Source organism: Accipiter gentilis, chromosome 30 (assembly GCF_929443795.1).
Source record: "Accipiter gentilis chromosome 30, bAccGen1.1, whole genome shotgun sequence".
NCBI classification, from domain to species: Eukaryota; Metazoa; Chordata; class Aves; order Accipitriformes; family Accipitridae; genus Astur; species Astur gentilis.
The window spans coordinates 17,142,800-17,170,103 of record NC_064909.1 but is presented as its reverse complement, the minus strand read 5'-3'; the positions used below and the strand labels follow the sequence as shown (position 1 = coordinate 17,170,103).

Here is a 27,304-nt window from a genome sequence, read left to right as displayed (position 1 = left end):
TCACCCCCGCGCGCGGGGCGCAGGCGCGCGGGGGCGAGCACGCGGCCCGTGCATGCGCCGGGCGCGAGAGGGCCGGGCGAGAGAAGCGCCATGGCGGCGGCAGCGTGCGGCGGGGAGGCGGCGGCAGCGACGCGGGCCCTTTGCGCTTTCTCCCCCCGCGACCGTCGTTTCTTCGCCATCTCCGGCTCGGATGGGCGCCTGCGGGTGTGGGAGACGGCGAACAGCCGCTTGCAGCACGAGTACGTGCCCTCCGCCCACCTCAGCGCTGCTTGTACTTGCCTGGCCTGGGCCCCGCCGGGGGGACGCCCGCCCCCCAGCAAGGTACGGGCGGTGTGTGAGGGAAGGGGGGACGCGGGACGACGGCGGAGGGAGAAGGAGGGGGTGGGATGGGGACGGCGGTACCCCCAGCAGCCTCGACGCGTGGCCGCGGCCTCGCACGGCTTCACCCCGCCCTCCCGGCGCCATGTGGCGGGGGGTCGGCGTGGCCGGGCAGGCCGGGAAGCGGAGACCCGGCGTCCCGGTGCAGGGGGAAGGGGATGAGGGTCCCGTCGGGAGGGAGCGGCGTGTCTGCCACGCGTGACGTGCCCCCACCCCGGGGTGGGAATCCGCTCCCCTCGGAGGAGCATCGCAGGATTGCTCTTCGCAAGGCAAGTTTCACGTGTCGGGGAGGGGGGGAAGCGGCGTTGGAGGCTTTATTTTTTTTTTTTCCCCTCAAACGAAAAGAAGGGGCTATCGACAGAAGCGCTGACTGTGTAAAATCATTTGTCTTTCGTATAACCTGCACGGAAGAAGCCTCCCTTGAAGGAGCAAGGTATGTCATTTCATGGCACGTCTCATCTTAATCGAAAAGGTGATATGCTACAGAGCAGGTCGGCTGCTGTGCGTCTGCTTAGCTCGCGTACAGTTCACGTTCTAGTAAAGGCAGTATCTCTCCACGCTTCCTTACCCTTGGAAGTCTTTCCATGCAAGCTGCTATGCTGTCCGTGACGCATCTTCCTGAGCTCAGGAATCCTGCGAGAAGGTATTCAGTATCTTTATTCAGGGTATGCAACGGAGGGCTCAGATGTTCTCCGCCTTGAATTTGTTTTATTTAACTTCACCTCCGGTGAACACTCGACCTGAAAATATCTGGAGTATATACAGTAAGGTACCTTTTCATCCTCTTTATGTTGAAGTAATCCTGTTTTCCTTAGCTAGAACATACCATTTCCTGAGGAAAAAATGTATCGCTTGGATAAAGCATGTGAAATCCACCCTCTGTCGTAAGAAGTAGGGAGGGCTGTTTAAAATGCATTTTGGTATATCAACAATTTCGTGTATTTGAAATACTGTAAGAGGTATTTCAAAACGCTTAACACAGATTACCAGTCCAAAGGCAGGTGATACTGTCTCACTTTTCTCAGTTGACCAGCTTAGTCCCTGAACTTTGAAAACTCCCAGAATATTTGAAGAATGTGGCAGAAAGAGTTAGTTTTAGATCAGCCTTAACTTGTTCATTTGTCATGTAACTGAAGAAAAAAAGGATACATGCGTTGATTGCAGGGCTGTGTAGGTGGTTCTTCACTCTTAAATAAACTGAAACTGGCATCTGAAAATGAGGTTAATCTATCCTGTGTGAAGTAAAACTTAAGCTAACATAGTGCACTGCTGTGGTGCCAGAAGTCAAGCACAGGAGGTTTCTGAGTGGCTTCGAAAAACTAACTCTTTTCTAGAGACCCAGTCCTAAACCCCACATATGCTCCAGTTTAATCTAGTTAAGGGTTGTATGTACAACGGACTTAATCAAACAGCATTTGGCTACCTCTCAGTGCTTTCTAATTATTCCAGTAGTTTGAATGCTGTCTGCTGCTTGAAAGTTCGTATGTTTTCAAGTGGAGCTGGAAAACAGACCATTTCTTGCAGTAGTTATGCCATAAATGTTTATAATTCATTGGTCTGTCCTTAGATGGAACTGAAGAACTGAAGTTGTGATGGTTCTGCCAAATATATTTTATTGAATGTGGTTTTTCTGACATTATTTAGTCTTTTTTTTGGTCTTTTTTTTTTATTCCTGGAGAGTTGACATCTCTCTAGGTAGTACTAGTATCTGGTGTTCAGGAGTAAAACTGTGCCAGTAGATACCCAGTAAATGGTGTTTGGCCAAGTTACACCTAAACTAAGTATGTTTTGGACTGCTGCCATGTTAATGAGGGCCACGTGTTACAGGGGAATATTAGAAATCAAGTTTTGAACTGCAGTCCCTGGAATTGCTGATGCAGTGGTGGCTTATTGGGATGTTCCCTGCACACGTGCTTTCGTAGTGTCAGTGCTTCCTGCTTGCAGCATTCACCATCTCCTGCTCCATGAAGTGGTGCCTTGTGCAAGAGTAAGTGGACCACCAACTTTCAAAATACCTTCTTCTACTTTCTTCCTAATAAGCTGCAGCTGCCCTGTCATCTTCAAGTCTTGAGAGTCTAGGCTTCTCCCCATTTCAGTGTTTTAAGTGCTTTACTTCACATGTGAGCAGCAGAGATTAGATTTCTGTTTTTTTAAAAAAAAGTTTCAGTGGCTGACCTACTCAAGTAAGAACATTATGGAAAAATATGTGCACAGTCCCTTTTCAAATAACTTCTTTTAACTATCTCTACAAATTAAAAAAACTGTGCTTTTTCAGGCAAAGTTGAAGAATTTCTAAATAAGCCTGAGTTTCCATAAATCTGGTGGGGGAAAAAAAATCAAAAGGAAACTGATACTTGATATATTTCAGCTCCCCTATCCTATCCTGTCCTATCCTATCCATGAAAACAGATTTCTCTTATATTTAAAACCCTGATCCACAAGGGAATCCCACATGGATCTCTACTGCAGTTGACAGTCTGTCTATGTACTAATCTAATGCAGGGTAAGGAAGTTAGATTGCTTTTTGGTGTTCGTTTGTTTTAATTTTTTAACTTTTTTTTTAGTTCTCAGAGTGTTTTTTCAAATTGTCTCCAACATAATAGGTGTCTGAATTTTCCACTGGCGTTTCTTTAATGCAAAAAATTCTGACAAAATGCCCCACTAATAATGCTGATAAAGAGTGGTCAGTAAAGAAATACATGTGAATAAATAATTGGAAAAACCTTCACTGCTTCTAGCTTTCTTCTTGACACTGGAAATAACTGTGAACTTTAGTGGAAATTTTGTTGTGCCTTTGGGTTGTTCCAAGGGAAATTGGCTGTAACAAACTGAAATGGAGGCTGAACAAATTTTGGGTAAAAGATTTATGCAAGGGAAGAGAACAAAATTTGTTCTTAATTGTGGTTTTGCTTTGCAGTGGGTGTATGTGGGGTAATTAGTAAAACTACATAAAGAGATCGAAAAGTACCAGTGTGGTGGGTTGACCCTGGCTGGGCACCAGGTGCCCACCAAAGCTGCTCTATCACTCCCCCTCTTCATCTGGACAGGGGGGAGAAAATATAAAAAAAGGCTCATGGGTCAAGATGAGGACAGTTTAATAAAGTGAAAGCAAAGATCACACGTGAAAGCAAAGAAAAACAAATTATGTTATCTTCTACTTCCCATCAGCAGGTGATGTCTAGCCACTTTCTGGGAAGCAGGGCTTCAGTACATGTAGTGGTTGCTCCGGAAGACAAAAATGCCCCCTTCTGTCTCCCTTTACATAGCTTTTACATCTGAGCTGACGTCATATGGTATGGAATATCTGTTAGGTTAGTTTAGGTCAGCTGTCCTGGTTATGTCCCCTCCTAAGATCTTGCCCTGCCCCAGCCTGCCATTGGGGACGGGGGGTGCAAAAACGTTGGAGACACAGCCTTGATGCTGTGCCAGCTCTGCTCAGCAGTAGCCAAAACACTGGTGTGTTATCAACACCTTTCTAGCTACCAATGCAGAGCACAGCACTACAAGGGCTGCTATGGGGAGAATTAACTCCATCTCAGCCAGACCCAATACAGCCAGAAAAGACATAAACTGTACTTGCATCTCCACTACCTATGTGGCCCTTGTATTTGCATGTCAGACAGCAATTTCAAGATGGCTTAGTTGGCATTGCTGCCAAAAATTTGACTAGTTGAGTCTTTTCTCATATATTGTCTTAAAACCTGGTTGATTTACTTGGTTCTACTTTGTGACTGTGATGGTTTCTTAGCGTATATGTTTTGTAATATTTTATAAACACTTTTTTCCCCCAGGAAAGATGAAGCCTAAACAAATGCTTGCAAAAAACCCAATGTAATCTCTTTTCTGAAGAGCCTGCTTTTGATATAAAAGTATCTGCACAGCATTTTTGCTATTTATTGGCTTAAACCAAAACACTTTTCCTTGCAGAAGGTGTTGTCTGTGTTAAATACAGGGGAAAAGAAAGTCCTGCTTCAAAGAACCAAAGTATTTACCCTGCACTGTAAAACTTTTAAATCTTAGTTGTGGTGAAAATTTCTAAATCCTGATTGTCATTACATCTCTGCATCCAAGTAAAAATTATTTATGTTTGCTGTGTGATGTCTGTTGTATGACAGATAGCTACACCACATGGAGCTTGCACAGAGTTGATTGCTCACATCTCACCAGAGTCTCCTTTGGCTTCTTCTGGCTGCTCATCAGTGCAGATATATCTGTTGTGTAGAGGAAGCATTAGCTTGTGTACTTTTTTTTTTTTTAATTGGAGAGAACGCTTTGCTGTGATGTAACAAATGTAAGGAGACTTACCAAAGTCCAATTTGAAAACTACTCACTAGTCTTAGGGTTGGGGTTTTGTGGTGGTTTTTTTAATTTTATTTTTATTTCTTAAGTACTTGAACAGTTTTTTCTTTTTTTCTTGTGTATGTGTGATTAGTTAGGTGGGATTAACCCAGTGAGAATAAACATAGTGGCTGCTTCTGCCCTCTTTTAGTTTCACATGCCCAAGGGCTAGTTTTATTCCTTCTCCCTTTCCCAATGATGTGCTGCATTCACCTGTTTTTGGTTAAGAGAGATGAAGTGAAGTCTCTTCTTGAAGTGGTTGATAGCACTTGCAGAGCAAGAGAGTGAAGATGGAAGAATTGCCTGATTGTAGGAGGACCTTTGGTACTGACGACAGGACTTGGGCAGAGCGCTTAGCTTTGCGTCCTGGTTGCTTCCCTCTGCAGAGTGCACTTTCCTTCTAAGAGGCATTATGAATACTTAATATTTGCAAGACTCTTCTGAATAGCTTTTGAGAAAAAATAAACTGGTAGTTCTTGATCAGGCATTTCCATTTTGTGGATGAAGTATTCTGATTGTGTTAATCTTTACCTCTGCCTCTGGGACACGAACTCTGTGAGAAACTTAAATGTGGTTTTTTTCCCCTCATATATATGGTCACTGGGCTAGCAAAATGGCCTCTACCAAATGTTTCCAAGTGACTCATAGCAACTTCATTATCTTGTACATGGAGGTACAAGATGAGTCGCTAGGTTGCTGTGCACTTCAGTGTCTTCATCTTGTGTCTTAGCAGAGTTTGTACTGGCTGACCTGGGTCTTAAACTTACGGAAGTTTTTCTTCGCCTTTGCTTTAATGTGAGATTAGCTGGTCAGACTAATTTATTTCACGTTTTCTCTTTTTTGATTTTCCAGGATGGCCCCCAAAGGAAAAAACGGAAGTCTGAAGTTGCAGAAGTGGACAAGCAGTTAGATGTCCTGGCTATTGGTACAGCAGTTGGTAGCATTTTGTTGTACAGTACAGTAAAAGGAGAATTACAGAGCAAGCTAGTAAGTAATACACTCTTCATCATGTGCTACCAAATATTGATGGTTTCAGTCAGTTTATGCTGTTCTTTCTGCTGCTTAAAAATGGAATAAACTAACCTAATTATTCAGATCTTTGTGGTTTTTTCTTAATAGCTGCGTATATGGATAGAGGTGCAGTAATTTAGGTGCTTGGGAATCTTCAAGTGGTGCTTTTTCTGTTGTTGGCAGTATGTACATACATACATGTTGAAAAATCTTGGTTTTGAAGTTAATGCAATATCTTAACATTGTGCGTGGATTTGTTATTTTGCATTAAAAATAACAGTAATGATGAAATGCCTAACTGGAGAGTTAAGTCCTCTGTGGGAGTGTCATTACCGTCAGTTCCTGCACAGTATTGTGGGAGAGGAGGGCAGGATTGAAGTACTCATCAACTCTTGGGAAGATGCCATGTTGATGGACTCTTCTGTAAACTTACCTCCCTTACGGAAGCTTTTGAGCTCTCTCAGCACATGATCTTGAAAGAAATACGCTGATTTTTGTTTGCCTTTCTCATCAGTAACTTCCCTGTTATTCCTAATTACCTTGGTTTTAGTCTTGGTTTACATAACAAGCAAAATAAAACTGTATGAATGACTCTGCAATACTTTGAAATACTTGGGCATACTTTTGCTTCTAAACTGTTTAGTTGTATGTAGGGTGATAAATGTACATGAATTCAGAGAAAGCAATTACTTCTTAAAATCATGATATGTGCAAGTGACACTAGCTAACGAATATCAACTCTGTTTTATGGAAAAGCTGTATATATGCCTGAAAACTATGAACAAAATAAAGGGGTTTCAGGTTAAAATTTACAGTTTCAATTGGTTTGAAAACACTGACTGCTCTTCTATAGGAGCAGGATAGCAGATGTTATTTGGCAAGTACTTTGGTTTTTACAGAAAGGTTAAATTAAAAAGTTATTCTTGGCAGAATAAGAGCTATCACTTTTAGCTGTCCTTATGGGGCAGAATGTCTTGCTGTGATGTATTTTATCTTGCTCAAAGCTGATTTGCAGTGACACTTTTGGGAGTAGTCTGAGCTAGCAGATGCTGATTCAAATAGGGAAATTTTATAAACCCCAGGAAATACTTTCATAAATGATTAAAGGGGTATATTTGAGCTGCAGAGATTTTGCTTGTTGAGAGGTGAATGATACCCTTTTGTAGGGTCTTCTGATCTGATGATGGCTTGCTCTTGAATGCTGAGCACAAAGAGAAGGGTACTCATCTCTGAATGTTCTTAAGCAAGCAGGCACTTAGATGACTGTCAGCAAGACATATGTGCTAGTGTTTCCTTTGTGCAAATTTCGTACTGTTAGACAGCGTTGTTTGGCTGTGCGTGTAAAAATAGTGGGCAGGACAATATTTTTGTTGACTCTGAAGTGCTAGAACAAGAATTAATTCAAATGCTTATGTGTACGTATCAAAATATGCAGTATCTTTAACTTGTATAACTCTGTATGTATATTGGTCTTTAAACCCACACTCTCTTCAGGTTGCCAATGATTTGAATTTAGTTCTTGGAAGAGCAGTTTGTTCAGATCGTTGGTGTGGAGAAGACTCGGTAGTCAAGACTTCTTCATTTATTAATGAGTTGACCCTCCTTTACCTTTTGTAGGATGGTGGTCATGACAATAGAGTAAACTGTGTGAGATGGCATCAGGACAACTGCTGCTTGTATAGCTGTTCAGAGGACAAACACATTGTGGAATGGAACACACAGACCTGCAAAGTAAAGTGGTAAGTGATGCTGGTTTTGTGGAAGTGTATTTCCTCCTGCACAGGTTTTAGTGAGGCCCTGTTGGAAATGCTGCACTCTGCTCCAGACTTCATGCCCACTGTACAAAATCAGTTGTTGGCTATTATTTTTCTGAGTTCAGAAGTGGTTTTATTAAGGGATAAGAAAGTAATTCTCATAGTTGTGTTTCTTCCTCTGTGTATTGGAAAGACTAGATGAAATGAGTAATTGCACTGAGAGGGATTTGAGTCCCTCCATGCTAACTTTTAGTGGGACATGGGCTTCCAGTCACTTTTGTGATACTGAAAAATCTCAATTCTAGAAAATATCCTTGGAAATACAGGGGAGCAGATACTGGAAAAACTCATCCCATTTAAATTGATTACATGCACTCGGCTTTGCTCAAAGGGCCTTGCTGTGATGATAACCCACTTGGTTTCGCTCACTACTGATGTGCAGTGGGGACAGTTCCACTTGGCTGTCTGAGCAGGCTGCTACTGTTTAAAGTACTGTTGAGCGAAATAGAGCTTAGTGCAGAGTAACAAGGTGCCTGGTGTAGGCATTTACTTTCTTTTGTAAAGTCAAACTGTTTTTAAACTTTAAAGAAGAGATCAAGATTTCTACTAACAATCCTGGTTATCTTACTTCAGTAAAAGCATAGTGTGTGATGGCACCTTGACCCTTCTCTTATGCTGTTGTTTCTTTTTTGTAAGGTTTCCCACTGTTGTGTTATTACTGCAGCTCTATTGGTTTTGTTAAAGATGGTGTGGGCAGTGCAGACAGCACATTGTTAATAGCCTCTGTGATTTCCCTAGTAAAGAGGTGCATCCTTAGGTTGTATTAAGTTGAGACCCTGGCATAAAGTAGCAGAAGATGGCTGTAAAATCTCCCTCTAGCCTTCTCCTCTTAGGTTTGAACAGACCCAGTTCCCTCACCTTTTTCTCTTATATTACATGCTCTGGTCTCTAAGCCGCCTTCATGACCCTCCACTGGATTTACTCCACTATGTCAGTGACTTTCTTGTACTGTCCCAAACTGGACATAGTGCTCGGGTGCAGTTTCAAAAGTGTTGCACTGAGGAGAGGAATCGCTTTCCTTGACCCGCTGACTACATTCTAGCTAATGGAAATCAGTATGCAGTTGAACTCATTGCCACAAGGACTCTTGCCTACTCATGTCCAATTTGACTATGAGGATTGCAAGCTTCTTTTCTGCAAAGCTACTTTCTAGCCATTTGTATCCAACCTGTACTGGGTTTTTTCCATCCCACATGCAGGACTTTGCATTTTCCTTTGAGCTTTCAGATTCTGACACCCTGTTTCTCAAGCCTGCTGAGATGCCCCTGAGTAGCAGCCCTGCCCTCCAGCATATCAACTGATCAACTGCTCTCCCTAATTTGGTATCAAATGTGAACTTGTTATGTGTGCATTCTGTCCTGTTTTGAGGTCATTAATGAAGACCTGGGCAATTACTGAGGATATTAAACAGTATTGGGATGTCCTTAGGGAGTGACACCTTGTCCTGGTTTCAGCTGTGATAGAGTTAATTTTCTTTCTAGTAGCTGGTATAGTGTTATGTTTTGGATTTAGTATGAGAAGAATGTTGATAACACACTGATGGTTTCAGTTGTTACTAGGTAGGGTTTAGACTAAGTCAAGGATTTTTCAGCTTCTCATGCCCAGCCAGCGAGAAGGCTGGAGGGGCACAAGAAGTTGGGAGGGGACACAGCCAGGGCTGCTGACCCCAACTGACCAAAGGAATATTCCATACCATACGCAGTATATAAACTGGTTGGGGGTGATCACTGCTCAGGAACAACTGGGCATCAGTTGGTGAGTGGTGAGCAATTGCATTGTGCATCACTTATTTTGTATATTCCAATTCTTTTACTATCATTATTGTCATTTTATTATTACCATTATTAGTTTCTTCCTTTCTGTTCTATTAAACTGTTCTTATCTCAACCCACGAGTTTTACTTTTGTTTCCCCGATTCTTTCCCCCATCCCACTGGGTGGGGGGGAAGTGAGTGAGCGGCTGTGTGATGCTTAGTTGCTGGCTGGGGTTAAACCACGACACACCAGTAACTGGCCACCAGCTGGGCTTCATACTGGTGATCGCAACTGTTTGAACTCAGTGACACAGCCAGATCTTATCCCTCTTTAGAGTCCATCCATTCAGTCTATATATCTCCAATCTGGCTGCAACGATCCTATCTGAGACATTGTCAAAAGCATTGCTAAAGTTAAGTTAAATGGCATACATGGCTCTCTTCTTAACCAAGACAGTTGTTTCATTAAGAAGGCAATCAGGTTGGTTAGGCATGATTTTGCCATTTGTAAATCTATGCTGGGTGTTCCCAGTTACTTTTTTGACCTTTGTGTGTCTGGAAATGGCTTCCAGGTGGATTGGTATAACCTTCCCTGTTGTTTCCTGGATTCTCCTTGTGGATATATTTTGTCTCTTTTCTTTCCTTTTTTTCCTTTTCCAATCATCAGAAATTCCTCCTGAGCTACGTGGCCACTCAAAATGGTAGTGTGGTTTTGTAGTAACCCTGGCCTTAGCAGTTCTGGATGCATCCCATTCAGTCTTAAGAAGTTGCATGTGTTGGATTTACTGTTGTGGTCCCTAATTTGATCTCCCTTTACTATGGGGAGTGCTTTGCTCCCTCTGACTCTGGCACTAGGTTCGGGAACCTAGGAGGCCTGAGAGACTCTGCTCTTCAGTGCTTTGGCCTTTTCTGTGTACTGAATGGGTCCCTATACCATTCAGCAGCAGGTCTACGCTTTCCTCAGTCATTGTCTTACTGCTTTTGATGTGCTGTACGTAGATGTCCTTTTGTTGGTCTTCATATTCCTGGCTGGTTTGAACATCAGCTAAGCTTTGGCTAATTCTCTCTCTGCATGCTTGGACAATATTTTTATATTCCTCTGTGTAACCTATCTCCACTTTCACCTTCTCTGTACTTCTGGTTTTGTGTTTTTGAGTTCAGCCACGAGTTACCCACCTGACCAAGCCAGCCTTCTGCAATAGCTGGTGATTGATTTTCTGCTCTTTGGAATGGACCATTATTTTGCTTTGAGGAGGTTATCCTAGAAGAGCAACCAGCTTTCCTGGGCCCCTTTGCCCTCTAGGGCAGCCTCCAGTGGGATCCTGCCAATCAGTTCTCTGAATAAGTTGCAGTCTGCTGTGATTCCTCTCTTTTTCCTCCCCCCCCCCCCCCCTTTCCTCTTTTCCCCCGTTTCCTTTTTCCCCCCTTTTTTTTTCTTTGAGTAGCTGATCCAGCAAAGCACCTTTCATAGTATCATTGTAAATCACTTGCATCAAGAAAAAGTCTTCAGCACTTGCAAGTCATCTCTGGGACTGCTTGGCCCTCCTATGCTGCCCTTCCAGCAGTTGCTGGGGTAGTTAAAGCCCCTTAGAATAATGAAGGCATGGAATTATGAAGATTTATGTATCTCTTTTTTAATTGGACAATCTGTAGCAGATGCCCACCACATCACCCTTGTTGGTCTTTTCTCATACTTACCTGCAAGTTCTCTACTGGCCCTTTGCCTGTTTCAGAGGAAAGCCCCTTGCATTCATGCTACCCTTCTGTGTGGAGAAACCTTTCTCCTTTTTGATATCCTGGCATGTCCCTGATGAAATGTCTTCCTAAAGGTCCATTTATTGCAGCAGTCCTGTGTTGCAAGCTGACCCACTGTTTTTCTGTGATTCCAGTGAGATCAAAGCTCTGAAGCTGCCCATGGATATTGTCGTCGTTTAACCCTAGCCAGCAACTAAGCACCACGCAGCCTCTCACTCACTCCCCCCCACCATCCAGTGGGATGAGGGAGAAAATCGGGGAAAAAAGTAAAACTCCTGGGTTGAGATAAGAACGGTTTAATAGAACAGAAAAGAAGAAACTAATAATGATAACACTAATAAAATGACAACAGCAATAATGAAAGGATTGGAATGTACAAATGATGCGCAGGGCAATAGCTCACCACCTGCCGACCAACACCCTGCCAGTGCCCGAGCGGCGATTCCCTGCCCCCCTCTTCCTGGTTCCTATACTAGATGGGACGTCCCATGGTATGGAATACACCGTTGGCCAGTTTGGGTCAGGTGCCCTGGTTGTGTCCTGTGCCAACTTCTTGTGCCCCTCCAGCTTTCTCGCTGGCTGGGCATGAGAAGCTGAAAAATCCTTGACTATAGTCTAAACAATACTGAGCAACAACTGAAAACATCAGTGTTATCAACATTCTTCGCATACTGAACTCAAAACATAGCACTGTACCAGCTACTAGGAAGACAGTTAACTCTATCCCAGCTGAAACCAGGACAATATCTAATTCACCCTGTTTGTATCTCATAGTGCATGTGTTCATGTACAAGTACTTGAGATGGGTCCCAGTCATGCTGCTTTCTCAGGAAATGAGAGAATTTTTCCTGTCATGCTTGTGTCTTGTGTGTTCCCCTCTGCCCCTGTCCCATACCTCTGCTTTTTTGGGGGTTGTGGTTATAAAAGGTAATCAGAGGCATTGTATTCTTCAATTCTAAAGATTGCAATAAAAAAAAAGCATTCTTGGAGTGTATACATTGAAAGTACACCAGCAATGTAATATTATGCTGAATTTTTCTCTGGTGATATTGAGAGTCATAGCTAAGGTAAATTAAATTGGAAAGAGTAGAAGAAAACAATTCTCTAAACTTTGACCTAAATTGATGAGGCTAGAAGGAACAAATTATCTGAAATAATTGCTCATGCCCAAGGTACATGTGAGATTGCCTGCATTCTTTAACATTTGTCAGGACCTGGAAATGAATCCTTATGTATCCCACAGAGAATTCAGGATGATTGCTCCTGGTGTAGAGAGGTGGTGTTCAACTTCTTTTAATTTGCAGGCCTCTCGACATTTTCCTTAGACTTTCTTAATTACTGTAGAAGTAGTCCATAGAAGCCCTTCAGGGGTCCATGCAGCACACATTGAAACCTCTGGCAGAGGGACAAGCTGTTGGGGAAGAGAGAGTTTTTGAAAAGTGTTGGAGAGATGTAGTCTAAAACATTCTGGATGACTTCTTGTTTCTCTGGTTGTAGCTTTTTCATGCGTTAAATACTCTGAATACTGAGAGACATTCTGTATATCTCCTTATGCAGCTTCTTGTTTCATGATATTCTGTTTAAAACTTTTCCTCTAAAATTATATAAAGAGTATCCAAAGCAAAAACTTAACAGATTTTTGCTGTGTTTTATATTCTGCAGTCTAGTTTAGACTAGTCTTTTTAGTACATTTAAAAATACCTTCTTGGGTTTAGATTATTAAGTGGTTTGAAATTCTTAGTCCTGACCTTTTCTTTGGAAGAGAATACAAAATCTTTTCATAGTCTCCATAAGATGTAATGTTGTTTGTCAAATTTGTAGGCAGTAAAACTTTCAGCTTCTATGAAGTCTAACCAAAAGTGATACAGCAAATGATCTCTGTTCTGGAAGACAGAGAAGGGAGTGCTTGGGCATGTGAAAGTTATTTGGAATTATTTCCAGACCAGCTGTTTACTATCAGAATGTGATGGGTTGTAGGCTACTTCCTAACTAACTGTAAGGGTTTGTGTTAATGCTTTCCTTGCAGTTTTGTTCTGTGAGAAAAGTGCAGTACCCAAAGTCCTTCAAAGCAGATGCAAATTTTTCATGACAGCATCTTTCTTTTTCCTTTTTATTTATTTATTTATTTTAATAGTGCTTTGAACCATAGACCTTTAAGGTGAAGTTTATTATTGTCAGTGTCATTGACAGACTTGGGAGGAGGGTCAGGAACTGAATGGGCCTTGAAACTCTGAATTTTAATATTGAGAAGGCATTTCTGAATGGGTTCGATTATGGTGCAAAGAGAAGTCTTGAAATGGTGTGGCTCTTAACCTATGTTGAGTAGCAGAGAACTTTGAGAGAGGAATTCAGAACAGTATAGGCAAATATTGAAAAAAAGTCAATGGTTGTTCAGTATTAAATAGCTTTATGTTTTTGAGTTGCTGTATTTTTGTGAAAACTAATTTGGAGGAGAGGAGCAGAAACAGAATAGCTTTGACCTCATTTTTGACTACTTAAATTATTTTTTATATATATATAATTTTTGCCTTAAATTTTCCAGCATGGTTTATTTGCGTTTTGAGATTATGCTAATGAATATTGTTTTTTCTATTTTTCTATCTTTCTCCCTTTGTACAAAAACTCTCCATCCAAATTCTAGCAAGTGGAAAGGCGACAATAGCAGTGTCACCTCTCTATGCATCAGTCCGGATGGGAAAATGCTGCTGTCAGCCGGTAGAACAATAAAACTGTGGGACCTGGAGACCAAAGAAGTCTACAGAGTAAGTAACTTTGTTAAACTAGATGCAAAAAAATATCTTTCTTGATTGGTGACATTACATATCTAGTGTTTCCTGATAGGACATCTGAAAATTTCACTGGGTGTGAGGAGACAATTGACAGTTTTGGAATTGCTGGAAGCTGTTGCTGTGATGATACCCTCAACTGTGGTTTCAACTTGCTGAGAGTTGAATGAGGACGCTAAATTCCTTGGCTGTGTCTGAGCATGCTACCAGCACCCTTTCTCAAGCCTGTAGCAGAAAGATGGATGCTGTTCTTTTTCACTGGGTCCCTTTCTGATACCCTCCTAGCAGGAGAACTCGGTTCACCGCAGTATGAGTTACTGCTGGCATGGGTTTGTGCGTGAGCTCCCTGACTTTTAACGTGAGTCCTTCCTTGAAGCCTTCAGGTTTCTTTGCTAAACTTCATGTTACTGGTGGTATTATCAGTTTTACTATTGAAACAGTTAGAAGGCATAGGAGCAAACTCCTTGTTGTTCCCTGAGCAGGGCTCAGACATGAGCAAATTGCCATGTTTTAGGTGTTCTGTGAAAGCAGCCATGTTCTCTTGCCTGCTAGCAGATAGGATGCAGCTAGTCTCTGAATCTCTTTGTACTTGCTGTCAGGTAAGTGTCTACACATGTGCTATTACTGTGGACTTGCTGGCACATGGCAACTACCATGTATGTCTGCATCCTGTGATGGCCAAAATCACTATTTACAAAAGTAGATTGAAGAGCCAATGTTTTTGAGGGGGTAGGGTGGACATGGGGGGGATTGAACAGTTGTCGTGTGTCAGCAGACCTGTGCGTTAATCTTACAGTTGAGAATGAAAATGTGAGTTTAGTTTCATTGTGTAAGTTGAAGTGTAAAGTTGTGTGGAGGGGGAAAAAACCCAAGTGCTTTCTGACAGTAACAGCAGTACAGGTGGATCTGACTTCTTTTGCATGGACTTAGTCCCAGTGAATTTGCCTTTGATTCCACATTTCACTTTTAAATTCTGATAAATATCTGGAGGGTCAGAAAAAGTTTCCTTGAAATACAGAAATGCAAGGAAGCTGATCACTAGGAAAAAAAAAAAATCGCTGAAATGTTCTTGTTGACTTAGTAATACTTGAATCTTTCCTACTGTTCTTTGTTAACTAATATTTTAATTTTTGCCATATGATTGCTTATGGCAATCCTTGAAAGATTCTTTTTTTTTCTCTTAGCATTTCACAGGCCATGCTACATCAGTGTCATCATTAATGTTTACCACAGTGAAACCTATGAATGAAAATAAGTCCTTTGATGGAATTACAGGGCTTTATTTTTTGTCTGGAGCTATACATGACCGATTATTGAGTGTATGGTATGTAAGCTTTTCATAATTTGTAACTTTGCTTATGATCACTGTTGAGGATAGACTCAACAAGTATGTTCTGAACTCTGTGATTAAACAGAAGTCTAAGCAGAAGGGGCACTCTGGAGAAATGCAGTGATGATCTCTTAAATGGTGGTTTCGACTCACTGATTGTTGAATGAAGACGTGAATTTCCTTGGCTGTGTCTGAGCATGTTTCCAGTTGCCCTTTGAATTGCTAGTGTATGTCAAGAACATACTGTGTAATAGGTTTCCTTGTTCTTTGTACTTACTGTAAGGTTTATGCTAAGTTTTCCTGCTAAATTTCACTTGGGAGTTACTTTGCACTTGGAATTTGGAACACTTTCTAAGCTGAAAGCTGAAATTACAGCATGAGTATTTTGGGGTGGGGTAGGTACTACCACAGTTGCTGGTGAGTTACAGACTTTATAATGCTTTTCAGGTGCAGAGGGTGCTGTTTGTGCTATGGTAAATAATGTGTACTGTTTGTGCCTTCCAGGCAGATCAGATCAGATAGGAAAGAAAAGAATGCGGTGATGTCTTTCACAGTAACAGATGAACCAACTTTTATTGATCTGACTGTATCAGAAGTCAAAGAAGAGGTAGGAGCAATAGTGTGTAACAAAATACATACAATTTTCAGTTGTCACATCAGTTTCCTTTTAGGGGTGTAAAGAAAGCAGCTTGGTTTGTATTTGGGTTCTGTTACACAGAGATGAGATCTGAATGCCAATTCACGGGTGTAAGGATATTTATTACAGGTACATTTATAAAGCTGATAGTTTGAAATACTCAATCTTCAAAGCTACTAAGTGCAAATTCAGTGTTTTTGGAAATTTTGCTTGTGATGGTGGGGATGTCAGTTGTCTCCTATTTAGAACAAGTTAGTAATCAAAATAGTTGCTAGAACCTTAACAGCAAAAAACACACAAAAAATTCTTTCTGAAAATCCAGTTTGGGTATGGTCCTGTTTTTTCTGGTCTCAAGTGGCTTTGGCAGTGTAACTGCATTTTGAATTAACTAGCCTTTAATGAGTTAAAGTAGCAGTGTGCATTCCCCAGGTCTCAATTTCAGCAAGTACAAGTCTTTCTAAGTAGTTGTCTTACGAAAAATGTCTGCATGTGAAACATGTTCACAAACTATTTCAGTAATTGTTTAAAACATTTTTCTCTTGCTGCCTTTAGATTCCTTTTCTAAAAACAGTAATTCATGCTATGTTTTCTAATGTTTACAGTTGTGCCCTCTTACTGCATGTATTGAAGATGAGTATTCTGTAACGTACACCTGTCAATTTTCCAGAGTACTCATCTCAGTTTCTTTCCTTTAACCATATTTACAGTGTCAGTGCCTTTGTAGACCTGTGCCTCTAGACATGTTGGGTACCATATTTTTGGAACTTTGCTGCTTATGATAACATGTGTCTGCTACTGTGCAAACTGTTCAAATTTGGATATATCAGTAGTGATACAGTAAAGTACGGTTACGAGTTATCTTTTTGTCTCCTAATAATTGTACTAAATGTTCCTGAAATATTAGTGTCTTTGATCTTCCTTATGGATTTATTTATATTTAGTTACTGAAAAAAGTCAAATAGTAGCCATGCAGCTGTCCCATGATGTCCTGTACTTATGGGAGCTTTGTCCTTTGATCTAATTAAAATCTCTTACTGTGCCTTCTTTCAGCCTGTGAAGTTAGCGGTTGTGTGCAGAGATGGGCAGTTGCATTTATTTGAACATATCTTAAATGGGTAAGTTAGTATTCATCCTGAGGGTGTCTTTGGGAAAGGTCTGGGGTTACTGTAAGGCAAAGTTCAGTCTTGTCATGCTTCTGCCTTTAAGTTCTTGTATCTCTTCACAAACCAGGTTCCAGCTGTTCTTTGTCTTGGGTTACTGGACACATTTTTGGAGAACTTAATTGTTGGGGCTGTGCTGCACTTTGATATTAAGCGTTGCTTTAGCTAAGATTTTGTGTCTGTACCTCATCTTAGCCATCTGTAAAAGGTGTAAACTGGCTGAGTTTGATGAGGACCTGCTAATGAAAGATGCTTAGATGTGCAAGATACTGAAGTGTTTAAGCTAAGCCTCTTGGAATTTTTTCATTCTTTTTTTTTTTTTTTTCCCCTAGTTATTGCAAAAAACCTCTAACATCAAACTGTACTATCCAGATAGCAACGCCTGGAAATGATGGGGACTCCACACCAAAACCAGTCCCTATTCTAGCAGCTGCGTTTTGCACAGACAAACAGTCTCTGCTGCTTGTGTATGGAAACACCTTACAGCCCATCATAGAGAAAGTGGTATGTAAAACTTACTGGACAGGTTTTAGATTTTGTAGTATGGACTGCATACTGCTCTCAGGTGGAGGGAATTTTTTTTTTTTTCAATTGTATAATGAGAAAAAGCTTATTCTTTCCCCCTTTTCTGGAAGCTATGTATGACTGTTGCCCCTGAACTGTTTTGAAAGGCTATTGTATTCTTCCATTTTTTCAATTAAAATACAACTTCACAATATTGCTGGCTGTTTCTTGCCATTTCAGCTGTTACTGAGTTAGGCCACTGAAACTTTTTAATACTATTTCAGTTTACCTGTGTGAGCTTCTTTGGAGAGCATAGAGATCTGGTAATAAAAGGCAGATGTGCAAAGCAGCTGCTGTTCTCAAGTGAAAAAAAATTCATTCTACTTTATACCTCTGGAGTTTGTTCTCTTTAAGTAGCATAATGAATCACAGCAGTGAATCTCACATGTTAACTGGTTTTGTTCCTGTCCTTCTAGTCTTTGAACACCACTGAATCCCACGTATGTTTGATAAGGGACATCCAAAAGGTGTTGTCACTTAAAACAGATGTTGCTCTGACGAAGGTGAGCTTTGCATGAAATGTGATTTTGTTGCTCCTCTTGTTTTACTTTGGAAATGGTAGAATTCACTGCTCTCTTAAAATGAGGCTGGATTTCTGGATGGAGTGCTCAGAGCTGCAGTGGTAGCTACAGATGGCCATAGCACTCAGGCAGGTGTGGGTGCTTCATGGCTGCTGTGTGTCCTAGTATGCTTTCACACACAGTGAGCCTCCTGTAGCTCATAGCAAGTCCTGTTCTCAGCAGGTCTGCTGGTAGACAGGGCTGGCTGATGGTATCTCTTCTGCTTGGAATCAGTCCTTCCCCTAGAGTTGGTCACTTTGTACAGCCTCTCTGACCCTGATGGTTTAGGGTGAAGTTGGGATGGTTTTGTTTTAGAGTTTAAATAAAATGTAATGGAGCCTTAAAGCCCTTTTGGCTCTTTCTCAAGGTGGCCTTCACGTGTTCCTACTCAGAGGGATTTGGGACCTGCAAATGTGAGCTTGACACTTAGATGGCAACAGTGTCCACTGAGGCCATTGCCACCATTTTCTCTGATATAGGATCCCCTGGGGGTTTAGAGGGAGCCTATGAAGTTCTTAATCAGTGTGCATATTCAAGGCCTTGAAGATTTGAAACGCTTGCAGTGTCAGTGAAGTGAGCAGACAGCGCTGCATTTCTAACCCTCAAGTTACCTACTGGGTCTGGTGTTCCATCAGCCAGGTGGGCTTTTGTGTTGATTCCTCAGTCCTGGAGCTGGTTGGTAGTAGAGCTGAAATGCAGTGAGAGCTGTAGGGACTCCCTGGCATGCAGTGATGATACCAATCTTGGTTTCGCTTTTTGCTGAATTCCAGTGAAGACACATTTCTCTTGGCTGTCTGAGCATGCCTTGTGGGGAGAAGGTCAGTGATTACTGTGGTGAACAAAGGTGGTAGTATTTTAACACTATTGCTGTTCTACAGTAAAATTCTTGAGCTACGAAATCAATTTTTTTTTCCTTTTACACACAGCATATGGAAGTTGCTTTGCTCACTGTAGTAGGTTATATTTGTATTACTTCAGCGGGCACCCAGCAGGGTTCCCACAAGTACAGAAGTTTGGGCAAGTGCTTCAAAAAAAAAGGCCTGTGCAGAAGCACTGTGGTTAAAGAAGTATTCTGGAAATAGCAGGTAGCATTCTTGATACTCTGGAAGTGACATATTCCCTTACATCCTCTGTGGGTCAGGGGAGCACTTCGTTATTAAATACATTGCTTTTAAAATTCTATCTCCTTTGTGTTTATTGAAGATGGATACCATAACTTGTTTGGTATAACCTGAGGTTGCTCTGTTCGTCATCATGATCATAGTCTAATTCAGACTACGGAGTTCTGCATCTGAGCAATCCTTAGAAAAAAAATCGGTGGGATTGAAGTGAATAGTAACTACCTTTTACTCTTACATTGTGCTGCTGTTTGTGATCAGTTCTTACCTTCCAGTGGAAGCTGAATTAATCTGCATGCTGTTTATGGGCCTGACTATTAGTACACGTGGTATCTATTGCTAGCAAGCATCCAGATATTTGTTGCTGGATGCAAACGCTTAGTTCGATGAGTGTTATGGAACAAACTTGTAAGAAAAATGATTCACAGGTGATTCCAAAGAGACCATTGCTTTAGTTAATTATGAAAACTAGCTGACTGTTGCTTAAGGTTATTAATTGCTCTTAAAAATGCAGGATTTTCCTAATATATATGTCAAGAAAATGGGTTGTGGCAGGCTGGTGTATGTGAGAGTCTTGGAGTAAAATCAATATTTTAATTTGGAAGAAAGTTCAAGATACTAGCAATTCAGGCAAGTATGGTTATCTCTGTCTACTAGGTAAAGACACCTGTTGTGAACTTGGACACCAAAGTTCTAGTGCCTGGCATTCCAGGACATAGTACGGCTGTCAAAACTCCATCCTCAGGAAAGGAGAAAAAGAAAAACAAGAGGAAACCAGGAGAGACAGAGGTAAAGTGCTTCCTCTTTTAAACAGAGCAATAATGGAGAAAATAGAATGATAAATCATTGTTATAACTTCTTTAGGAGAACTTGAACTTGCTTTGTTTGGTGTGGAAGCAAGGTTAATGATATAATCTTTTTGTATGAAAGACTTCCCTCTGCTCAAAACCTTTCCCTCATTCAAGCCCTGTGTGCCTTGCCCATAGTTTTGCTATGCTGCTGCAGAAATTTGTCACACCGTTGTATCTGTCTCTCTGTGCTAAGGTATATTACTGCTCTTCAGTCAAAACTTCATATTTTTTTTTCTTTTGTCAGTCTATTCTGTGTCAGTACATTTAAAAGAATATGCAAAATTTGTCTTATTTTCCAGCAGAATCGGAGGGAATCCTGTAAGTTAGGTACTTTGCTTTCAGCTGATGTTTCTGAGAAACTGCACTGAAACAGTACTGCCCTTGTTTACTGTCTGCAGGAAAGCATTGAACAGCGTCTAGAGGCATTGGATATTGATGTGAGCAAAATAAAAACTCCAGGTGGCCTTCCACAAACGGATAGCTTTGCGGTACTTTTGGTCCAGGGCTTGGAAAGCAACGATGCAGAAATCTTAAATGTAAGTGTTACAAGATCATTGTATGCTGTTTAATCTTCACTGAGACTTGTGGGGAGCCTTCCTGAAAGCTGGGGAGGTTGAACAGTCAAGAACCTGTTGTTTCTTCTAGCTGCTTGTTGCTGCTTTGCTGCTCAAGGCAGTGGTATTATAAATGATAGTAGCAGTATTACTTTTTTGTTGTTATCTACCTTGGTTTCTGTGTCAGACCATGAACTTTGAGGCACTTCTGTTTATGACAAATTTGGTAGGTCACAGTTGAGATGTTTTACTAATGCAGCCATCTTCCCTTTAGCTTGAGCTGGAGCATAATCTGTGCTTAGTCTCCCGAATATACGGTTTCCAAGTAGATACTGTTTGAAAAATGCATTGATGATAATGGTTTCACTTGAAAAACTTACTGTTGCACTTGGAGGTAGGAGGAGATAATAGTTCTGGGGCAGGGAAATGGAATCTTAAGAATTTGATGCTGAATAGAAATTAGTTGTCACAGATACTGGTGAAAGGCTTTTATTTACAGAAGTCAAGCACAGAAAATAGCAAGGGAAATTTTAATGTGCCTGTGATGCTTCATTTCTAACATGGGGTGGGTGGGCTAGAGGCAATGCTAGATTGTTTTAGATGGGTTAATCAAGTGTCTTATTTTGTTAATCGTAGCTAACTTGAAAAGTGGAACTCCTTTTTATAGTAAATCTTTTACTCGTTATCCTCATCTTAGCATACAAAGGTAGTGGAGTAGAAAAAAAGAGATTTAAAGCCAGGAATTTTTGGTTGTGCTCATTGCTCATAAGCATCTTAAAATAGAATGATTCTCTGATTGTGTTTTTCCATTTTAACAGAGAGTGCTTAACACAAGAAAGGAAAATGTAATAAAGAACACAGTAGCCAGAATGCCTATACATGCTGTCATTCCACTGCTGCATGAGGTAAGAGAGACTGCATTTCTTGTACTGACATAAAAGCCACATTTGGTTTGTGTTCTAGCTGGGGAAGACCCAGGATATGTCTCTTTATTTTTACCAATTAAATTGGTTTGGTAGTTTTACAGGACAGAAATTGTTCTTAATTTCTCTCCCACATGCTCTCATCTTCTCTGGCTGAAGCTTAACGAGAGGGCAAAGTGCTGTCAAAGCTAGGAATAGCATTAGATCGTGTAATATTATCTTAAATTATTATGGGGGGGGGGGGGGGAAAGAGGTTAAGCTAAAGCTTGTTTAGTCCATGGCAATTACCATTACATCTTCTTTATTAAAATGGATGATAATTTGAAACATGAAAATAGCAGTGCTAGCTAGAGCAAGTTATATGAGCATATATATGCTAGATACTCACGTGAGAGAAAGAAAAACAGAATATGTACTCAAGAGCAGTGAATTTAGATAACACTTGGAAATTGAGGGGCAATTTCTTTCCTCTTTTGAAGATAGCTCAAGCCCAGTTGCTATATTTAAGCTTTGCGACATAACTTAGTAATAATTTTAAAAGGGATTTGGCTTCTGAACTGCTTGTTCAGTGATATTGAATCCGTATTTGGACAGAAATATTTTAATTATTAGCCTTATCTAGACATTACTTTGTTTAAACTGAATATCAATTAGTTGCTCTTGTTATGTAAATGACATTCTGTAATGTAAGTTAATGGTTAGATTTATCTTGTATTTTAATGTGCTGGCCACAAGTAATATTTAATTTTTACTTGTGCTACTAATCTGAATTGAATTATGCAGATGGCCTGGTTTTGAATGTTTAGACTTCCTTTAAGCATGTATTGTGATACCTCCTCAGACTTATGTTAATGAGGTGCAGCATTTCTTCTCTAGGACCTTTGTCAGAGAATCTAAGTGCAAGTGTTTGACTATATAATCTCAGTGGATGGACAGATCTTCATGTAACTGTCTTCTGCAGAGCTTGAGAATTTGTTCTCTGAAATAGCATTTATCTGATACTACCTTCACTTGTTTCCCCAACTTGTTCACCTTGTAACAGCTGCTCTACTAAGCAGATACACAGAGATACATGAAGATACATAAACAAAGGGATTTCCTTCTACTTATTCCTGCCAGCTTTACGTTTCCCTGGATATGTTGCCTGTTAAGAGTTCCAGTGTCATTGTAATAATGAAAGTCAGCTTCTGCAAGTTATCAGCCTGTGTACAAGATGGTAGACCCAGCAGTGTAATATTCTGGAGCCTGGCAATGGTTAATCCTAGCAAACTTCAAATGCCTGGAGATCTTTCTTCCGCAGTATTGGGGCTGTCACATGGATGTAATGTTGGATTTTTAAACTCATTATGTGTTTGTTACTTATTATTGACTCTTTTTGTCCTTTTAGCTTACGAAGAGATTGCAGGGCAACCCATACAGGTAAGAAACAACTCAACTACAGTTTAATTCACCTGAAACTTTTTTAGTGTGTGTGTGTTATGGTCCCTCCCTCCACCTATGTGATTGATTTCCATAGTAACTGTAAGTAAACTGCAGCATCTTGAGGTAAAAATTCTCACCTGATTGTGGGTACAAAGAGGAACTTTTATGAAGGCAGTGCTTTGTCAGGATGGCTGAAGTGAAATTAAAAAGTAAAAACGATACCTGAAATAAGCATACAACCCCGAGAATGTGTCTGAACTCCCAGAATATTGACACTGCAGACCTGATCAATATGTAAAATAAAAGTAATTATCAGATGTATAGCTTGTTCAGTTTAATTTATTAATGGCAAATATGTTTAGCTATTTCCTGGTGTTGTGTTTAATAACAAAACCAGCTTTTCATCATCGTGTCAACATCTCCCATCTTGTTACCTTGCTAGCTTTGCTGAGACTAGGTGTCCTTAATTATGTTGGGGTTTTTTAAAATAAAAATTCTAGGTGGAGAAAAAAGTAGCGTGCTTTGATCTTCTATTCATGGAAACCTCCCATAAAAGATATCAGAAACACAGATCCCTGAACATGTTTAGTTTAACCCCTCACTTAAATGTCTGTTCCTTTCCTAACAAATAACTTAAATGGGTATTTCATCTGGATAGCCAAACTGTTATATTTCCATCTGTGTTTATCTTTTTATATAATGAAAGAGGACCACTTTCTGTAGAACTGCTTAGCATCTAGAATGTGAAATGGGTGTTTCTCAGCCAGTATCTCTTTGATATCATTTATTTTTCTTTTCCAGTGCCTCACTAATGGTTCGATGGCTGAAGTCTGTTTTTACTCTACATGCATCCTACCTTTCCACCGTAAGTATTTTGCATTAATGCTAATGCACGTAACTGAAACTAGACTTAAATGCTTAAATATATGTATGTTCTTCCTTCAGGAATCTGTCTCCTGCTCTCCACGTATGGCAGTGCCCAAATCAATGTACAGAGGGCTATACTTCTGCCACTTTTGCCGAATTGCTGCGCATTGGTTATAAATTGTCTTAGTCATTCATGACATAATTATAGTCATCCCAAAGTCAAACCAAGATAAGTTATGTCATACCTGTGAGAGTTAGGGAACAAAATTACTGTCAAAGAGTCATCTAGCCTGTGTCGCTAAATCTTACAGAATGAAATTTGCCTTGCTGTTGTAATGCTTATCTTGAGACTATCTTGGGCATGGCTAGATTTATAGGGTAAAGGTATGCCAAAGTTGGCAGGGTAGTAAGTAATGTAGCTTCTGGATTGAAGTCTAGCCTTGCCTTACAAGTAATGGCTTAAGAAAAAGGCATTTTGGCACAGTTAGTCCTTTCTCCCATTTATTATAGGATTGCTGTGCATCAGAACTTGCACACGTTGCTGATGCTGCATTGGTACACTGGTGTATATTCAGTTCCCATTTACACAGCTTTCCAAACAGTGCTTTGACATCTGTTTGCAGCAGTGACTGTGGAAAGGAAAAGTAGTATAAGAACTGCCATATTTTGAAAGTAGGTGATGTTTCTAAATGTGGCTAAATGTTAATTGATCAGGCTGCAGGTGGTTTCTGAGAACCCTCAGCTTTCCCTTTTGTCTAGAATAATGTGAGCAAGGATAGTTTGCCCCAAATGTACAAAGGTAGTTTAAAAAATTAAAAATAAGACATCTGTGATATGTTCGTTAATAGCTTCATTTTTCTTCATCCTTCTCTCCTCCCAGTTGCCAGACCTTATTCCTCAACTGGGAATGCTATACCAGTTAATGGAAAGCAGGGTAAAAACTTTGCAAAAGCTTTCCCGTCTGCATGGAAGACTCTTCATTCTTGTCACCCAGGTGAGTTCCAACTAAGTAACATGAGATGTGCAGAAGTATTATTTGGAGATTTAACCTCCTGTTGTGATTACATCTGATGGGACCTGTCATCGGGAACTTAATACAGCTGCTGTGCAGCTACGCTGATAACACTCAAAGCAGAATGCTTAATTGACTAGCTAGTCAGTCCCTACTCACTGGAAGTGTAACACATTTTTTCCTGCCAAATGTGTCTACTAACCCATAAATTTTTAAAGGGGAATAAATAGGAGGTACTGGGCCACTTTAGAGCAGATGCCTCTAAAATTTTACTTTGACCTTCATACTTGTTTGGCTGTTAAACTACTACTATAAATTAATTAATGTGTGTTAAACTTGATGTAGACTTCATTTACATTGTTAGGAGTTTTGTTGACTTTTAAGGTTGCAATATATGATTGCATCTAAGGCTAATCTGCAAATTCCCTTCAGGTTGCAGCATCGGAAGCAGTTCAGGATGTAACTGAGGTTAATCAGACTGCAAAGCTGGTATATGAGGATGGTAAGTGTTGTATGCTAGGTGTAGCTGAGCTCCTTGATTCACACGATGGCTGATACTTGATGGCAGTTCATCATGCTCCTGTGCTTATCTGTTAGTGTATAGTCTGCAAGTAGAGAGTTTCTGTGGGAAGTCCATGGCAGGAAAGTCAGTGGTTAATAATGTGGGCATCTTGTAGTTGGTTCTTCCTTCCTTCCTCCTCTCTTATTTCCTTTCATTCCCTCCCATCCCTTTCACAAATTAAGGTATCAGTTAATTGGAAGTTCAGTATGCTGCTTAACTTAACTGGCCACCTCAAATTTCTAGTGTTAGCTGCCCTTCTGCTAAGGTAGATACAGTCAAGGCACTTTTACATTTGAGTCAGCAGAATGTCAAGGTAGTGGATGTCTGTGTGTGCATGTACAATTCCAACTTGGCCTTTTTTTCTACTACAACTTTATACTGTATAATCGTAACAGAAGTGACTTGTTCCTAATTCATGTTGATCAACCTAATCTTCAGGTAGAATTAGTTGTGGAATTGAAATAGCACAGTTTGGAGACTTAGCAACATGTGGGGTTGCGCTTTGTTTGCACAGTGATATTTTAAAGTCTATTCTCCAGACTGAGGGATTGTTTTCTCTTTGCAGAATCCTCGGAGGAGGAAGGCTCAGATGATGAGATGATTGCAGATAAAGACTCTGATGTAAGTGGAGTTAGATCAGGTCTTCTCCCATTTGCATGTGACTGTCAAAGTTCAAATGTTCCTGTTTATTTTTTCCCCAGGAAAACTGGGATGAAGATGAAGAAAAAGAGCAATCTGATGAGCAAGACATGACTGTTGAAAAGGAAATCAATGGTGATTCTGATTTGGAACCAGAAAATGAAAGTGAAGAGGAATAACAGCATGAAAGAATAATTTTAACAGTTTAAACAAGTGGGCCACCAAACTCTAATTCTGGATCATCTTGCTGAGAGATGCCATATTTGCATATAGGAAGTGCAGACTCATGCACGGCCTGTGTGCAGAGGCACATCTGGGGCACTGTGCATTTCTGAATCCAGAATGTTTAACCATGCCAGCCTTCTCTCGCCCTATTTCCCTGCGCTTACTTATAGAAACATTTCTTCCACCTCATGGTCAGATTATGCCTGTCATGTGGACATGCATTTGTATCTCAAGTGAAATAAATCTGCCACCGCTGTTTGTGTGGTAAACTTGGTTCAGCTTTACATTGAATTTGTTTAAAATATTCAAGGATCAAAGACAACTGGTCTATACCTTCTTTCCATGCTTCAGTTAGCAATAGCAAGTGGGCATCCTGCTGCATTTTTAAAAAAAAAAAAGAAACAGAAAAAACCAAAAAAAAAAAGATATTTTTGTAATATTTAAATTCTCTACTGAAATTCTTTTCTTCCCCCCCATCCTTCATTGGTCTAGCCATGCATTGGCAATATCTAAATGACAACCTGACTTAAAAATGGCTTTTTCTTTTTTTAACAGATTTGAACTCAAGACTTTTATATGTACAAATCAATGACTTTTCTTGTGCTTCGAAAGGACATTAGAACTATCACTGGCTCCTAATTTTGTTTTAATGGAGGCTGTATATAAGTTTAATGCTAACCCAGAGGATAGACTGTGTTGAATTGGTTGGGGAGAGGGGAGTAACACAGGGAAACGAGAAGGTGAATGCTTGTGAATACGTAGCACACAGCTATACCTTTATTACGGATTTTTAATCTCTCAGTGGCAGAACAAGGACAGCTATTTGCTCAGCTAATGGAAGCTGAAGTGGTGCAGACATTTTTAAGAGCAAAACAAGGTAAAGGTTTGAGCCATTCACCACTATATTGTACAATAATATATTTGTCTATAAATGGAGCTGTTGCAACTAAATACCACCCTCTTTGTAAAGTGAATAAATATACATCTCCTTTACCAAATACCTGTCCTGTGGTGTTTGTTGAGAGAGACCTTAGGTGGCTAGGGG

General features: G+C 40.5%; 1 protein-coding gene and 4 non-coding genes across 5 annotated transcripts; all 5 read left to right on the top strand.

Moving 5' to 3' along the window:
* Nucleotides 1–72: 72 nt before the first annotated feature.
* Nucleotides 73–27,233, top strand: WDR43 (WD repeat domain 43). The gene is made up of 18 exons (XM_049833700.1): nt 73–321; nt 5,569–5,703; nt 7,345–7,466; nt 13,691–13,811; nt 15,020–15,159; nt 15,670–15,772; nt 16,853–16,917; nt 17,295–17,466; nt 17,943–18,029; nt 19,862–19,993; nt 20,454–20,591; nt 21,428–21,514; nt 22,920–22,951; nt 23,756–23,819; nt 24,702–24,815; nt 25,266–25,335; nt 25,961–26,016; nt 26,097–27,233. The coding sequence occupies exons 1-18, from the start codon at nt 91–93 to the stop codon at nt 26,211–26,213; spliced, it is 1,986 nt and encodes a 661-aa protein (XP_049689657.1). The 5' UTR covers nt 73–90; the 3' UTR covers nt 26,214–27,233.
* Nucleotides 7,877–7,954, top strand: LOC126052823 (small nucleolar RNA SNORD53/SNORD92). The gene has a single exon (XR_007510155.1). It is a non-coding gene; the product is annotated as a small nucleolar RNA SNORD53/SNORD92 (small nucleolar RNA).
* LOC126052824 (small nucleolar RNA SNORD53/SNORD92) lies at nt 13,954–14,037 on the top strand. Its single transcript, XR_007510156.1, has one exon. It is a non-coding gene; the product is annotated as a small nucleolar RNA SNORD53/SNORD92 (small nucleolar RNA).
* Nucleotides 15,281–15,364, top strand: LOC126052825 (small nucleolar RNA SNORD53/SNORD92). The gene has a single exon (XR_007510157.1). It is a non-coding gene; the product is annotated as a small nucleolar RNA SNORD53/SNORD92 (small nucleolar RNA).
* On the top strand, nt 18,810–18,888 carry LOC126052822 (small nucleolar RNA SNORD53/SNORD92). Its single transcript, XR_007510154.1, has one exon. It is a non-coding gene; the product is annotated as a small nucleolar RNA SNORD53/SNORD92 (small nucleolar RNA).
* Nucleotides 27,234–27,304: the final 71 nt, after the last annotated feature.

Excerpts from the sequence above, each read along its gene's own strand:
- WDR43 (XM_049833700.1), top strand. The coding sequence starts at position 91 with ATGGCGGCGGCAGCGTGCGGCGGGGAGGCGGCGGCAGCGACGCGGGCC. Across the intron at positions 322-5,568 it reads GACGCCCGCCCCCCAGCAAG|GATGGCCCCCAAAGGAAAAA; the intron begins GTACGGGCGGTG and ends TTGATTTTCCAG. Across the intron at positions 23,820-24,701 it reads ATGCATCCTACCTTTCCACC|TTGCCAGACCTTATTCCTCA; the intron begins GTAAGTATTTTG and ends CTCTCCTCCCAG.